General features: G+C 41.4%; 1 protein-coding gene and 1 long non-coding RNA gene across 3 annotated transcripts in view; one reads left to right on the top strand and one right to left on the bottom strand.

Moving 5' to 3' along the window:
- The window catches only part of LOC138167948 (uncharacterized), a 5974-nt gene extending 4232 nt beyond the window's left edge, over nucleotides 1–1742 (bottom strand). The window contains exon 1 of the long non-coding RNA XR_011170001.1: nucleotides 1108–1742. This is a non-coding gene — a long non-coding RNA (uncharacterized lncRNA). The remainder of the gene's footprint in view (nucleotides 1–1107) is intronic.
- Nucleotides 1743–1880: 138 nt separating this feature from the next.
- Nucleotides 1881–16066, top strand: part of ZC3H3 (zinc finger CCCH-type containing 3) — a 508339-nt gene continuing 494153 nt past the window's right edge. For both annotated transcript variants that reach the window (XM_069096901.1, XM_069096902.1), the window contains exons 1-3: nucleotides 1881–2018; nucleotides 3995–5315; nucleotides 7891–8087. In XM_069096901.1, the coding sequence (XP_068953002.1) occupies nucleotides 1973–2018; nucleotides 3995–5315; nucleotides 7891–8087 (1564 nt within the window). In that variant the 5' untranslated portion in view covers nucleotides 1881–1972. The remainder of the gene's footprint in view (nucleotides 2019–3994; nucleotides 5316–7890; nucleotides 8088–16066) is intronic.

The following is a 16066-nucleotide window of genomic DNA, read 5'->3' as shown; positions in this document are numbered from 1 at the left end:
ACCCACCCAGAAACACCTGGCCGTGTAACCTTGAGCAAGTTACTTAACCCTGATTGCTTTAAAAAAAAAAAAAGAATGCTTGAATCCATTAATTCTTTCCAGATGTCTCTGTCCTGCCCTATGATCCTTGAGGGGTCCCTGAATCACATCAGTTCCGTTTTAATACTTAACATCAACTGGCTTGTACACATGGATACTTATTTCAAGGACACAGCAAGAACAAACAAACGAACATTCCAGCCCTTACAACTTTCTGTCTGGAAGGTAGCTACCGAATAGTTCTTCCTATTTCTGTTCTTTACTCTGTAATATCCTTTGTCATGATGCCAGGTTAATCTTTCTTAGGTTTTGATTTGGTTGACCCTCAGAGGTTGATAGGTGACACAGTAAATAGAGCACTGGGTTTGGAGTCAAAAGACTTTTGAGTTCAAATCCAGCCTCATATACTTCCTAGCTGTGTGATCCTAGGCAAATCACTTAACTCCTGCCTGACTCAGTTTCCACAATTGTAAAATGGAGATAATGATAGCACCTACCTCCCAGGGTATGTTGTGAGGACCAAATGTGATAATAATTGTAAAGGGCTTAGCATGGTGCCTGATACACAGCAGGTGCTTTATACATAAATGCTTAATCCCTTCCCTGCTTAAAAATAAATCTTCAGAGTTTCTCTATCATCTAATGAATAAAGTTCTAATTCCTTTGTCTGGTCGTCAATATGGTGCCACCTTCTGGGGTTGGACTGAGCAGCAGAGGACCTAAGCTGGGCTTTGAATTCTGACTCTCTTAGTACTTGTATGATTCGGGAAATGAGACTCTAAAATGAGGATGTTGGACTAGATGATCTCCAGGGGCCTTTTGGCTGTAAATCCTTGACAATCTAAGACTACCTTTCCGGCTGCAGAACACAATCTTTCCCATCAGTGAACGCCCTCTGCCCCTCTTCCTCAGTGGAGTTCCTTCTCCTTCTTTAAGATGCCCCTAACTCAAGTGTCATCTCCTTCAGACCGGTCCCCCCTTTAGGAACACCTTATCTCAAAAGCTCAGTCATGAGGTCTCATACACTATGTAATATTGGGCATCAGTGAGCTGTGTGCCATTTCATACCTAAACTCCTGGTCCGTGCCCAGCGAGTACTTTCTAAGTGTTCATTCCCGGGATGAATCGAAGTTCCGCTTCCAGGAGGGCTCCGAGGTCCTCCTAGACCCTCAGTGAGATGCTGTGCCTCCCCTCCAAGAACGTCACAGGACGTCAGAGCTAGAAGAAACCTTGGGGCATAGAGGAGGAGACTGAAGTCCCGAGAAGCCCAGTGCCTAGACCGAGGTCACACACGGGGAGGGGGCGAGGTGCGATGGGCGCGCTGGTGTCCTGACTCCCCAGTCCGCCCCGTCCAGCCTCTTTCCACTATCCTGGCCCACGGCGACCTTGGCTTCTGCCGGACCTCGAGGGGGCGCCGACCCCTTTCACGTGGCGAGTCCGGAGAGCAAGATTCTGGTCCTGCCAATGCCGAGTGAAGCCCAGAGGTTCCCCAACACCACAGTCCGGGGTCCCCATGGCAACACACCCTCAGCTGGTCTAACCGTTGGGCAACCTTCCTCTGGGAAATCAACGGCCGAGTTGCCCTTCTTTGTGCGCCTGCGTGAGTTTCCAGCGCCACTTCCTGGACGAGCTAGGCTAAGCCACTGTTGCCAAAGCGACCAAGCATCGCCTTCGACCAACGCCCCTCCCCAACCGCGCAAAGTCCTCCCTTCGACCTCTTTTCGCGCCCCTCCCCTCTTCGCCCCGCCCACCCCCCGCCTTTTCCCCCTACTCCGGCCCAGGCCTCCGATTGGGCAGCTCGCGCCGGAGGGGAAACGGTCGCGGGACGATGACGTAGCGGGGGCTGGGTCCTGGACCGGCGCCTTTGCCTCTGCTGCCGCTGCCGCCGCCGCCGCCGCCGCCGCCGCCGCCGCCGCGACCGCGACCGCGGGAGATGGAGGAGAAGGAGCAGCTGCGGCGGCAGATCCGCCTCCTGCAGGGTAACCTATGGCCACCTGGGCGGGGTCTCTGCCTCCCTTTTTACTCCTGACTCCTCTTCCTCCCTGCGGCCATGTCCCACCACCTCCTCCAAGACCCCTCCTGCGGCCCTTCCTTGTCCCATTTTGTGGGGAGGGAGGGGCAGCAGCGGGTGCGGGGTGGGTCTGCCTCCCTGGGTGGCTCCGCCCCAACTCGCATACCCAAAACTTGGGGGACACACCCTCCCACGCACTCCTGCCCACACACACACACACACACACACACACACACACACACACACACACACACACACACACTTGTTGCCTGGTAACGCGGTGGGGGGCGCAGAGAGAGGCCTTCCTTTCTGCTTTCTGCAGACTGGTGCTGTAGTAGGGGACCCAGGCTTCCTCCCGCTAGTGCATACATGCATACACACACGACCCTGCCAGTTCATATACACACCCAGAGTCTGGGGCCCAGATACATGCATCTACACCTCAAGGTAACATAGACAAGCAAACCCAGACCTGCACACAAACCACTGGAGACTCACTGGAGGAGAGGTGGGTGAAAGCCTTCTGGGCCCAGGTAGCAAGGTCCAGTCCAAGGCACTCCTAGTTCATAAAAGTCTGAGATTCACGAGTTGTGGGACTCCGTGAATCCTTGTGTTAGGCGCATTTTTCTGCCTCCCATTCTTAATATCTGTAGGTCAGCACTGATACTACGTCAGCTGTACAAGCAGAGACTCAAGTAGGATTTTCTAACATTTTGTGTTATAGAGCTCAGTAATGAATTAACAATGAAAGTTTTGGGTGGTTGGAAATGATCTTAGGACAATTTCCATATACATTCAACCTCCGAGGACAGAAGCTCATTTAGTACTCTCTCAGGTTTCTTATATGGTGGACACTAGGGCAGAGTGTTGGGAGATTTATAAGATGGAGGTTAAATCCCTAGTCCTGATGTCTAATTGGCTGCTTGACTTTGAGCAGGTCACTCTCTGAGCCTCAGTTTTGTCACTCCCATTTGGGAAAGGCATTTTCTCCACAACTAATCATTCTTCTGTGAATGACTTTGAATTCTTTGAGGCTGAATCAATTCTGGAAGGGCCATCCAAACTCTAAAGATTGATCCTGCATCGGTGAGGACAGATCTGGCAAAGCTTGGACAGGATTATCTGCAAATTGGCCTCAGAGTGATAAATTAACTCTTGATGAACACTCCAGTGAGGGGGGAGTAGTCCCTACTTTCTCCAAAAATCACAACTTCTTAAAGTATATCCAGTATTTTGACCCTTTAAATCAAAGGGTTGTTTTGGGGAAACTGCTCTGGAAATGTTAAAATATTACATAAATGTGAGTTATTTTCTTTCATAACTTCCCCCTTTTAGTCTTGCACATGGACACTTAAAAAACTTTTGGTAGATTATTCAGTGCATTGCTATATCCTATATTTATGCTGGGGGAATTATAGAGTTTAGATAAGATATGGGCCTTTCACCTCATGTGGAAGTATGGACTTATAAACAAACTATAGCTACAGTGATAATAGGAGCATAACTGCATGAGATGAAGTAGGAGTGTAATATTTTCTTCTCATTTGACTTTTCTCTTCAGAAATAATAATTGGCATTTCTGTAGTACTTTAAGGTTTACAAAGTATTTTATGTATGTTATATCATTTGAGCTGTAATCCCTTTGAGTTAAATAGTATGGGAATTATTACCATTTTATCAGTGAAGAAATTATGGGTCCAGTGAATTGAGAGTTCAGTTAAAAGAGAAGATCTGTGTACCACCAAGATAAGTAGCCAACCTGATAGTTGCATTCTAAGCTTAATTAGCTGAGGAAAAGATTCATTTATGCAAGCTGAATGAAGGATGGTTGATTTGAATTTTCAAGAAGTTCACACATATCTTTTACTCAGGAGTAGGTTAGAACTGAGTTGTGAATTGGTAGAACTGACCAGTTAACCATACCTAATGTTTTGCTTTTTCCAGGTCTGATAGATGACTACAAAAACCTTCATGGCAATGCCCCAGCCTCATCGACTACACAGTGGCATCAGTCCACATATAGCAGTGGAAGGGCTTTTAGCACCCGATATCCTTGTCCTGGTCGGAGGGGTTTCCCACCACATCATGGTCCCTTATGGCGGAAAAAGTACTCGCTTGTGAATCGACATTCAGGATCCATGGACCAGCCTGGGGATAATGGAAGCACCAGCATAGCTCAGCCTTCTCTCAGTTCAGAGGACAATCAGGACCCATCTCAGCAGTATGTCCTTGAGAGGCAGGTGCAACTCAGTCCAGATCAGAACATGGTAATCAAAATTAAACCGCCACCAAAGTCTGACTCACCTGCCGACTCTGATGCCTATAGGGCCTCAATTGATGATAATGAAGGGAGTCACAGGAGTGACCAAAGGCCCCAGGAAGGTGAGGGAGATCCCCCAGGGGAGAAGTTGCAGGGCTCTCGGCCAGCAAAACTTGATGATAGTAGCTGTAAGGATGACCCCCTCTTGGTCTGTCTCAAAGAACCTGGCAAACCTCGGGTTGTGAGGTCTGTGGGCACTACTCCTGGGGGCTCTCATGAACCCCGAAGGACTCTTAGTGAAAGTGCCATTATATTAAAGTCTCGGTCTCCTTCTGTCCTGCCTCTACGTAGTGGGTCAGGTGTTGGGAGGAAAGGAGGATCCTCGGTTCCATCCAGCATAGGCTTACAGCACACTGGGTCAGAGAGAGACTCTCTCCTTAGTCATCCAAGCAGCCCCGTCCAGGCAGAGGCATCTGTCGTTGTTACAAGGAAACACAGTCACTCTCCTAAACAAGTCAGAGAAAGCTCTTTGCTGGTGCCTTGCAGGACTAATAAATTTCGGAGAAACAACTATAGATGGGTTAACAGCTCAGTGAAGAACCCAAGGGCTATTAGAAGATATTGCAGCCCAAGAACAGCTCCTGAGACCAATCGAAAAGTATCCTTTGGTACATTTGAAAGAACTGGGAAGTCACAGCTCAGGACTGACCTAGATACCAAGTCAAAGAAGGCATCAATGACATCAAAGCCAGGAACCTCAACCAGCAAGTACAAATGGAAAGCTTCTAGCTTGACATCTTCGTCTTCATCTTCTTTCCTTTGGCAGTCTGATGCTGCCAACAGGGATCGGCCCCCCCACCCCTCCTCAGTTGACTCAAGATCTCCCATCCTCAATAGAGCAGGAGTGGGAGTCAGTGGATTAAAGACTGCCTGTGGTGAAACACCCCTTTCTCCTTACAAAGTAAAGAGCCGAACCAAGATCATTCGGAGGAGGGGGAGTACAAGGTAAATACATTTTTAAAAAAATCACATTTCTGTAGCTTTAGGGTTTGATCCCCATTTTATAGGTGAGGTAGCAGAGTCTCAGCATGGTGAATGACTTTGCTAAGGTCAAACAGTTAATGAGTATTGGCTGTGAATGCAGATCAGTTCATTTCAACTCAGTGAGCATTTATTAAGTGCCTACTATGTACAAGAGTTTGTGCTTGTAATATATACAAAGACAAAATTGAAATGCCCTTGCCCTCAAGAAACTTGCATTCGACTGAGGGGAAATAACATGTACCCAGATAAATAAATAGAGAATCTGTACTAAGTAAGTACAAAGTAATGTTGAGGTGGTAAGAAGCATTGACAGTTAGGGATCTTAGGAAAAGCCTTTTTGGAAGGTAGTATGTGAGCTGAACTTTGATGGAAGCCAGAGATTCTAAGAAGTTAAAAGAAAGCATTTCAGGTCTGGGGGCCTGAGCAAAGCTGCAGAATCCAAAGATAAATGTCATGAATGGGATATTGTTTGGGGATAATAGAGAGTATACCAGTGGGTACGATGTTAAGTCTGTCTGGCAAGACACTCTAAAGACAGATTGTGAAGAGCTTTCCAGGTCAGCAGAGGTATTTGCCTTTTCTCCCAGAGGCAATGGAGAATCACTGAAGCTTGTTGAGCAGGGAGTGAAATGCTTTTGATGTGTTCATTTGATGGTTGTGTGATCAACTAATTGAGGAGCAGGAGCATGGAGACTGGGAGACTGAGGAAGCTATTACAAGAGTTTAAGTCAGAGAGGGTGAGGACCTGAATGAAGGTTGTGGTCTCTGTGAGTCCCTCGGATTCCAAATTCACAATTTTTACTAGTGAGACTTTCTGCCTCCCTTTTGTTACTCCTATCATCTCTAGTTAAAAGTGAGAAATCTGTCAGGTTGCCCCCTAAGTTAGTAGAACAAGGATTTAAACCCATGTTCGCCTACCTCACAAGGTTGTTTTGAGGATCAAGAGAGAGGATTTTTGTAAAGTATTTAGCAGGGTCCCTGGCACATAGTAGGTACTTAATGAAATGCCTGTTCCCTTTCTCTTCCCCCATATCTTCTTACTGTTGTGCAGGGTTCTCAACCTTTATTCATTTGAGTTGCTTTCTTCTCATACCTTGAAGCCCAGAGCAGTCTGACAGACATATGGAAAGGGAGTGCCCTGCCTGTTAGAGGTGATTACCTATCATGGTGAAGTCCTTCTGTGAAGACCTCCAGAAGTTCAGAAAACCCTTTTAGAATCTATTTTATCCTAGACATTTTATTTTAAAAGAAACAATCAAACCATGAAGTATGGTTTTTGAAAACCATTAAGCAAAATAACACAAAAGCATTTGTGTGCAGATTATCTTATACTTTTGTAACTTACAGTTAAGAGAGTGGAAACTTGTGTACTGTAACAAGGTTTTACTGATGTAATAGGTAATGAGTGTGTAAGCAGCTGGCAGGGACCTTAAGACCTTTTAGTCCAACTCTGATTTTTACAGATCAGGAGATGGGGATACAAATAGGTCATGGGAGCATAGCTCTAGAACTTGAAGGAATCTTAGAGTTCATCTAGTCCAAATCATTCATACAGAGGGTGAAACTGAGGGCCAGGGAGACCAAGAGTCACAAAGGGAATAAATAATCAGAGGCGTATTTGAACCCAGGGCTTTTGGTTCCAGAGCCAGTGGTCTTTTCATTGTGCTTGTGCAAGCTCATACAAGTAGTTAGTGGTGGCGACAGCATTCTAATATGTCTTCTGATTCCAAATTTAGCAATTGAAGGGAGTACATGTTATCCTTATCCCTCTATGAAGGGATTAGTATAAACAATATTATTCCCATTTTACATATGAGGAAACAGACTCAGGGTGAAATGATGAAGGGAAATGATAGGGTTAGGGCCATTGTAGAGGAGTTACAGCCAGTGGGGCAGCAGCTGGAAGTCATGCTGTGGAAAAATCCCTTTATTACATTATCTTTTTCTTTTGCTTTCTATAGAGACTGTCTTAACCCAGTATTGTATTTTGGGATAAATCCATATTATTGATCAGATTCCTCATATCTTAGGTGAAAGAGATCACTGGTTAGTGATACAGAATTGGGAATGGAAAGGGAAGGACATTGATTGAAATGCTTGGCATTTCAAGATCTTTGTGTCTCAGAATGTGAACGGATCTCATACATCATCTGGTATAGGTCTTAGCCAAAGCACACAATCTTTCTGGTTCTGCTGCTGTATAGCGTACCTGTGTGACATTGGGTAGGTCATTTCACATCTTTGGGTCTCAGTTTCCTTACCTGTAGAATAAGGGGCATGGATTAGATTATTTCTAAAGTCCCTTCTAGTTCTAAAGCTTAGGATACTGTGATTTCTTACAGGTAGGGAAATGGAGCCCAAGACATCAGCTAGGGTCCTGAGTCTCCTTAAATGTAACTCAGTGGAATTGTTTCCAGTTCCTTAATGTTATTTTTATTTTTCTGTGAACTCTTTGGGAATGGCTGTTGGGAAAGGTCAAGTTAACTGAATACTGTCATTTTGAACCTCCTGTGAGCTTTCCATATTTGATCCCTAGCCTTCCTGGTGATAAGAAGACCTGTCCTTCCCCATCCAATACACCAAAGAACAATTACAGCCTCCGTCGGAGACATAGTGTGAAGGGGAAAATCACTCCTGTTCTGAAGAAGACTCCAAACAAAGGACTTGTGCAGATTACCAAGCACCGGTTGTGCCGGCTACAGCCATCTCGGGGTCCTTTGCCTGCTAAGGAAGGTAAGAGAAAGTAAGCAATGCTACCCTCACTGGTAAATACAAAATTAAAAGTTTTTAGCTCTGTGCTGAGCTAAGCATGATTACTAAGTCAATAGGATAAAATACTGTTGGGTAAAGGGAGAGGCTTATATTCCCCCACTATCTGTCTGATATTAATTTGGGGGCAGAAAAGTAAATGTGAGATCGATCTGGAGGTTAGGAGAGCCTGTAGTTTGGCTGAGACTTAAAATTAGGAGGATACTAAGGTAAATATGTTCTTTACATGTGAGCCATATGGAAAATACAATAGTTTTTCCAACAGTAACCTTTTCTCCATTCATGCCTCCTTCACCTAACTTCCCAGCCCAGATAACTCAGGGAGTAGCAGCAACTTTACAGAGTGAGGATGATATTGTAATGGAGATATCAGTGTAAAAAATGGTACAAATAGTAGTTTGGGAACCAGAAGTGAAAAATTGGGGCTTTTAATGTTGTTACCTAGAAAAGAAAGATGCTTAGGGTTTATTGAGATACTTGAGCTATTGTTCTACTAAAGGTTTTTCTTAGGAATGTTGTTAAGAGTCTGGCCTGTGACTCGTTACTGCCTATACCCAGGCTGGGGGCAATGAGTCAGACTCAGGACAGGGAAATTGAGGGCCTTATTCTTGGAATGCACTTTAGATAACCTCTAGTGACACTTGTAGTGTATGTTCACTGTAAAATATTCTTAATGGCTTGGTCATTTGGCTTTAAGGAAAGGCACACACTCTGCCTTTCTTGGCTTCCCATTCCTTTTGTAGACAGCTCTAAGTGGTAGGACATTGTGAAATTTCCTTACTTGCAACTTCTACCTATTTACCCTCTGAGTCATCCCATTTCACTTTGGGATAGCTTTGATTATTAGGAAGTTTTAACTTTTTGCTTCTCTATAGTTTCCCCCCTTTGCTTCTTCTCCCCTTCACAGCCAACCAGAACAAGGCCAGTCCCTCTTCTACATGGATTAACTACTGCAGTGCTTCAGTGAATCTGTGATCTCACTGGTTTGGAAATATTCTTTGCCTTGTTATAGATTGCAGTCCATCTGAGCATTCTTATTCTGTGTAATTCTTATTTGTGGTCTTCTATGGTTCTTTCACAGAGAAATCCCTCAGTGTGCTAGAGTCTTTGCTCTAGGTCTTTTTATGTTTTGAGGGTACCAGTGTAGCTCCTTGCTTGTTCACATGTTATCACTCATTCTTCTCATATGACTGATTTAACTTCTTTTCTGATTATACGTCATTTCCTTACATACATATATCAAGCCCTTATGCTGCATGTAGATCTTCATTGGAAATAATGCTCCAGACTGCTTATACCCACTGTGCCTCTGCATTTCTCTTAGGGTCAGCTTTGATTATTAGTTTGTGGTGTTCTAAGATTTAGAGCTATACAACATTGCTAGGCAAATATTTGTGTTAAGAAGATAGATTTTTGTGTTGGGAAGCAGCTTGAGATCATTAACTATGCTATTTCCCAAAGGGAGTCTGAGTTGCTCTCTTCTTCCTTTTCAGTTCTGGGTCCAACTCATTGTCCATCTGCAATGCCTGTTTCAGATAAAATATTATCTCAGTGGATAGTCTTTTCAGCTATATATTATTGTCTGGATATTTCTGGATTTATTTTGTTTTAAAAGTATGAATTACTAGTCTGATTTTTGTTTTTGCTTTTGAAATTCAATTTTATTTTTAGTTCCAAATTCTCTCTTTTCTCCCCTCCTGTTTCACACCTATTGAAAAGGTAAGAAAAATCAAACCATTACAGATATGTATAGACATGCAAAACAAATTGTTGGTCTGGTTTTTGAGAAGTTGGGGGTTACCTCTATGCTCTGGGGAAACATTGGTGTAGTGCTTTGTTAAGGGAGTTCTCCACATCCATCATTGTATTGGAAGATTTTTTTTAATGGCAGGATTATGCAGTGTATTTTTTTTTTCTCAAAAAAGATCTAGGGCTTTATTTTGAATTTTTAAAAAATTCTGAACTTACAAATAAAATGAAAATTTCCATATGCTAAAGTAACATGGAAAAAAAGATTTTAAATAAAAATATTAATATCTCTAAATATAGCTTGCAGTTCTTAAATACACATTCAATTCAAAATATAATTTTCAAAGCTATCATGCTTGTCTGTTTCCTTTTGTACTTCTGTTTTTTTCTGTGCATTTAAAAAAAATGCTTCAAAGACCCTCTTTTCTTTCTTTGTTTTTGGCAATACTGTTTCTATCCCCAACCTTATAACTACCTCCCAACCCTATAGGCAAACCTATAGCTACTTCCCAACTCCCCATCCCAATTTGAAAACAACAACAAAACCCTCATAACAAAAATGCATGATCAGGGGAAACAAATTTCCACGCTGGTAGTGTCGAAAAAATGTCTCATTCTGTACTTTGAGTCTATCTCCTCTCTGTGTAGATCCTGGGGTTTTGTGGCAGTGGAAAAAACGAATGTCACCATAGACTGAATTGAACAAGGTGTGAAGTCTGACTAGGAAGGTGATAAGATCAAGGTCAAAGGGTGAGGCTTTTGTTGTGGGCATTGAAGATATCTTTGTAAATAAAGTGTAAGCATCTTCATTAATACCACATTTGAGACTGTCTCCTGTTTAATGTTCTGTGGGCTATTCCTTTTTTTTTTTAAACATTTGTTTTTAAAACTTAGTTCCAGATTTTTCCCTTCCTCCCTCTTCACCTGCCCCCACTGGGAAGACAAGCAATTCAATATAGGTTGTACATGTGCAGTTACCTAGATCATTTCCATAGTTGTCATATTGTGAAAGACCAACTATAAGTCCCGCCCCCCACTTAATCCATTTTCTCCTTTGACTGCATCCCTTTTCAAAAATGTTTGCTTCTAACTCTCCTCTCTCCCAATCTGCCCACCTTCTATCATTCCCCCTCCTATCCCCTACCCTCCTATTTTCCTGTAGGGTAAGATACCCAATTGAGTGTGTATGTTATTCCCTCCTTAAGCCAAATTCAATGAGAGTAAGGTTGTTCCATTCCCTTTCACCTTCCTCTTCTTCCCCTCCATTGTAACAGCTTTCTCTTGCCTCTTTTATATGAGATACTTTACCCTAATCTATTTCCTCCTTTCTCCTTCTCCCAATAAATTCCTCTTTCACCTCTTAATTTTATTTTTTAGATATCATCCCTTCATATTAAACTCATCCTGTGCCCTCTATGTATACATGAACATATATATGCCCACACTCACATATATATTTTTATATATATATATATATATATATACACACCCTTCTATACATACGTATATATGTATGCATACATATATACACACACATATTCCCTTCAACTGTCCTCATACTGAGAACAGTCTTATGAGTTACAATTATCGTTTTTCCATGTAGGAATGTAAATAGTTCAACTTTAATAAGTTCCTTACGATTTCTTTTTCCTGTTTACCTTCTCATGCTTCTCTTGCTTCTTGTATTTTTGAAAGTCAGATTTTCTGTTCAGGTCTGGTTTTTTCATCAAGAATGCTTGAAAATCCTCTATTTCATTGAATGACCATATTTTCCCCTGCAGCATTATATTCCACAGTTTTGCTGGGTAGGTGATTCTTGGTTTTGCTCTTAGCTCCTTTGACCTTTGATACCTTAACATAGAAGCTGCTAGGTCTTGTGTTATCCTGATTGTGTTCCCACAATACTCAAATTGTTTCTTCCTGACTAAAATTTGCAGTATTTTCTCCTTGACCTGGGAACTCTGGAATTTGGCTGTATTTCTAATTTCTAAATTTTTAAATATTTTAAAAATGTTTTTAAATTCCTAGGAGTTTTCTTTTTGGATCTTTTTTAAGAGGCAATCAGTGAATTCTTTCAATTTCTATTTTGCCCTCTGGTTCTAGAATATCAGGGCAGTTTTGCTTGATAATTTCTTGCAAGATGGTGTCTAGGCTCCCTTTTTGATCATGGCTTTCAAGTAATCCAGTAATTTTTAAATGATCTCTCCTGGATCTATTTTCCAGGTCAGTGGTTTTTCCAGTGAAATATTTCACATTGGCTTCTATTTTTTCATTTATCTAGATCTGTTTTATAGTATCTTGATTTCCCATAAAGTCATTATCTTCCAGTTGCTTCAATCTTATTTTGAAGGAGTTATTCTCTTCAGTGAGTTTTTGAAATTGCTTTTCCATCTGGCAAATTCGGTTTTTTGAGGCATTCTTCTCCTCACTGGCTTTTTGAGCCTCTTTTGCCATTTGAGTTAGTCTATTTTTTAAGGTGTTCTTTTCTTTTTTTTCCCCCCCTCTGGAAATCTCTTTTTTTACTTTATCAAATGCTTTATTAATTTCTAGTTTACATCATTCATTTCCACAAGTTTTTGAGTTACAAATTTTCTCCCCGTTTTTCTACCCACCACCCCAAAATAGTGATCCCACTGGATATCCCCTTCTCTGATTTGCTCTCTCCCATATCTTCCCCCATCCACCCTCTGATTTTCCAGTAGGGCACAGTGGATCTCTATGCCCCAGTGCCTTTAAAGTGTTATTTTCTTCAGTGCATTTTTGGGTCTCCTTTAGCAGGCTGTTGACTCTGTTTTTCATGATTTTCTTGGATCATTCTCATTTCTCTTCCCAATTTTTCCTCCACTTCTCTTACTTGATTTTCAAAATCCTTCTTGAGCTCTTCCATGGTCTGTAACCAAATCATATTTTTCTTGGAAGCTTTTGATGCAGGAGTTCTGACTTCGCTGTCTTTCTCCTGCTCCATGCCTTGATCCTTTTTGTCCCCAAAAAAGGAATCTGTGGTTTGATTACATTTCCTGGACTTGCTTATCTTGCCAGTAAATTACTTGACTTTTGAGCTCTTTGCCACAGTAGACCTCTGCTTCTAGAATGTAAGGAACTTCATCCCAAATGGCTGTGGTTTTCACAGCTGCTGGAGCTATTAGTTGGGTGCCCTCTCTACAGGCACCACAAGTTCTGGCTCACTGGTCACACACCCCAGGACCACCACCCAAGACCGTGATCCAGAGCCAAACAGGTTAAAGCAAGAGTGATTACCCTCTGAATGGTCATTTGGTCCCCCTGCATTCTGCAAGCCAGGAGCTCCTCAGGCAGCCACATGCTGCACAGCCACCATGCCTCAGCCCCTTCTTGCCCTAGGGGCATGGGCCAGGCCACCTGTTCAGTCCCCCTGTTCCCACAGAGTTCCATACTGACCCTTTACTTTCTTTTTGACATTTATGTTTTGATAATTCTGGAAACTGCCACAGCTGCTGGTGATTCTCTCTCCTGAAGCCTGTTCTGGGCCTGCCACTAGTCAGGGCCACCCTTCGACCAGAAAGCACATGGCTCACGTGGGGCTGTGCTCAGCTTCCAGCCTGGTGCGATAGATCCTTCTTGTCGGCCTGCGGAGCTTTTTTCAGCAGGAGCTTTGTTTCTTTTTGTCTCTTTGTGGGTTCTGTAGCTCTAAAGTTTGTTTAGAGTCATTTTCTCACGTGTATTAGAAGTGATTGGAGGGGAGCCTACACCAGGTTTGTGCTTTTACTCCACCATTTTGGCTCTGCCCAGTGTATTTTTCAAAAACCAAGTTTTTATGTATATTCTGTTTTTTACATCTCCAAAGTTATCCCATGTATCCTTCCCCTTTTTCCTCCCCCTTCATGAGAGCCATCCTGTATGACATCCCATATTTTTTGGAGAGTAACACAAAAATATCAGCACATCTCACTGAGACATTGAAAAAGTCTGAAAATGTGTAGTGTGTAACACCTGTGGATCTCCCACCGCTAAGGGGTATATTGTGGAAGGCTTTTCATATCTCTTCATTTGAGTTCTGCTCATTCAGGTCCTACAATTGTGTTAATTCTCTTTGTTTCTTTCTAATTTTTTTTTGCTTTATTATTTTTTTAGTTTTCCCTGAAATGGAAGAGACAGTATTTCCTCAAAAGGAAGGAGATAGTGCTAAAGAAATAATGCCAGAATACTTTTAGTATTGGTTGTCATATACTAAGCTGATAAAACAACAATGAATTTTGGGAAGGGTAGTCTAATTTAGCAAACAACAAAAACGCTCAGAATTATATAGCATTTTAAAAGTAATGTAATTTATTTTTTTCACGCTAATGCATTAATCAAAACCAAGCTAGTGAAGTGTTGCTTAGTAGCAGTCCCATTGGGAACTGTACCACTGAATGAGATGAACCAGTGATCTTATTGGAGTGTATACTGTTCATAGTCCTGCAAATAAGAACCTTCCATGCCTTCTTAACTTTTATTATTAATTAATTTAATTTACATTTCTCTATTATTTATTTTACTCTAAAATCATCTATGAAGGATCCTCCAGATGTGATAGAGGCCTTCCCTTGGTTATTTTAATATTCTAGGGCTGCCCATTGATTCCTAACTTGTGTTATTGTGACCTCCCACTTCTTTTTTTTCTTTTTGTTAATTTTTAAAATTCATAACATTTACATATACCCAGCACAACATGAAAAGAGGATTCACTAAAAACAATGAATTTACATTTCACAGTTTACTTTTTTGAAAAACTATACAATAAGTACTACACGTAATTTTCAAAGCTACTCTGCTTTCTATACTTAATTCTAAATTTTCTTTTATTCTCTGCTGTGCACTATATATTTATTTATTTTTCCTCCTCTTCCTCCCCCTACCCTACTCACCATTCTAGAGATGGTTGTCATTAGACATAAATATGTGTATATATATGTAAAACTACTGTAGGTATGTGTCAGTCTGTTTTCTAGAGGCAGATAGCATTTTCATAGGGCCTACGTAGTTAGTTTGGGTATTTATAATCCTCAAAATGACTTAGTTGCTCAGAGTTGTTCTTTTTTTTTTGAGGGGGGGAAGGCAAGGCAGTTGGGGTTAAGTGACTTGCCCAAGGTCACACAGCTAGTTAAATGTCAAATGTCTGAGGCTGTATTTGAACTCAGGTCCTCCTGACTTCAGGGCCTGTGCTGTATTCACTGCCCATTTAAAGTTGTTCTTAAAATAATATTGTTACTGTATACAGTATTCTCTTGGTTCTCTTCACTTCACTCTTCATTGTTTCATGCATCTTGTTTTTCTAAAACCAACAAGCTCATTATTTCTTATAGTGCAATAGTATTCTATCATGATCACATATCACGGCTTGTTTATCTGTTCCCCAATTGATGGCCATCCCCACAGTTTCTTTGCCACCACAAAGAGAACTGCTATAAATATTTTAGAACATATATGTTCTTTTCCTTTTTACCTAATCATCTTGGGAAACAGACTTAATAGTGGGATTGCTAGATCAAAGGATAAAGGCAATTTAATAACTCTGGGTATAATTCCAGATTAGTTCACAATTCTACCAGCATTGAATTAGTGTATCAATTTTTCTACATTTCCTCCAACATTTGTCACTCTCTCCTTTTATCATTTTAGTCAATCTGATAGGTATAAAATAATATCTTAAGGTTGTTTTAATTTGCGTTTCTCTAATCGGTAATGATTTAAAGCATTTTTTTCACACGACTACAAATTGTTTTGATTTCTTCATTGGAAAGCAACCTGTTCATATCCTTCAACCATTTATCAATTGGGGAATCACTGATATTCTCATAGTTTTAGCACAGTTCTCTATATATTTGAGATATGAGACCTTTATTTGAGAAACTGTCTATAATCCCAGTTTTTTGCTTTCCTTCTGATCTTGGCTACATTGATTTTATTTGTACAAAACCTTTTTAATTTAATGTAATTGAAATTATCCATATTTCTCTACATCGTCATCACACTCTACATCATACTTCTCTCTTTCTTGTTTATTCATAAATTGTTTGCCTCTCCATAAGTGTGATAGGTAATATGTTCCATGTTCTAGTTTCCTTGTGATCTCTCTCTTTTTGTCTAGGTCATATATTCATTTTGCCCTTGATAATTGGTACAAGATACTGGTCTATCCCCATTTTCTGCCAGAATGCTTTCCAATTTTCCTA

Source organism: Petaurus breviceps, unplaced genomic scaffold (genome assembly GCF_028583685.1).
Source record: "Petaurus breviceps papuanus isolate PSGF00001 unplaced genomic scaffold, PetGlider_PUasm1.0 339, whole genome shotgun sequence".
NCBI classification, from domain to species: Eukaryota; Metazoa; Chordata; class Mammalia; order Diprotodontia; family Petauridae; genus Petaurus; species Petaurus breviceps.
The sequence above is the reverse complement of the archived record's forward strand: the minus strand, read 5'-3'. Positions and strand labels throughout refer to the sequence as shown.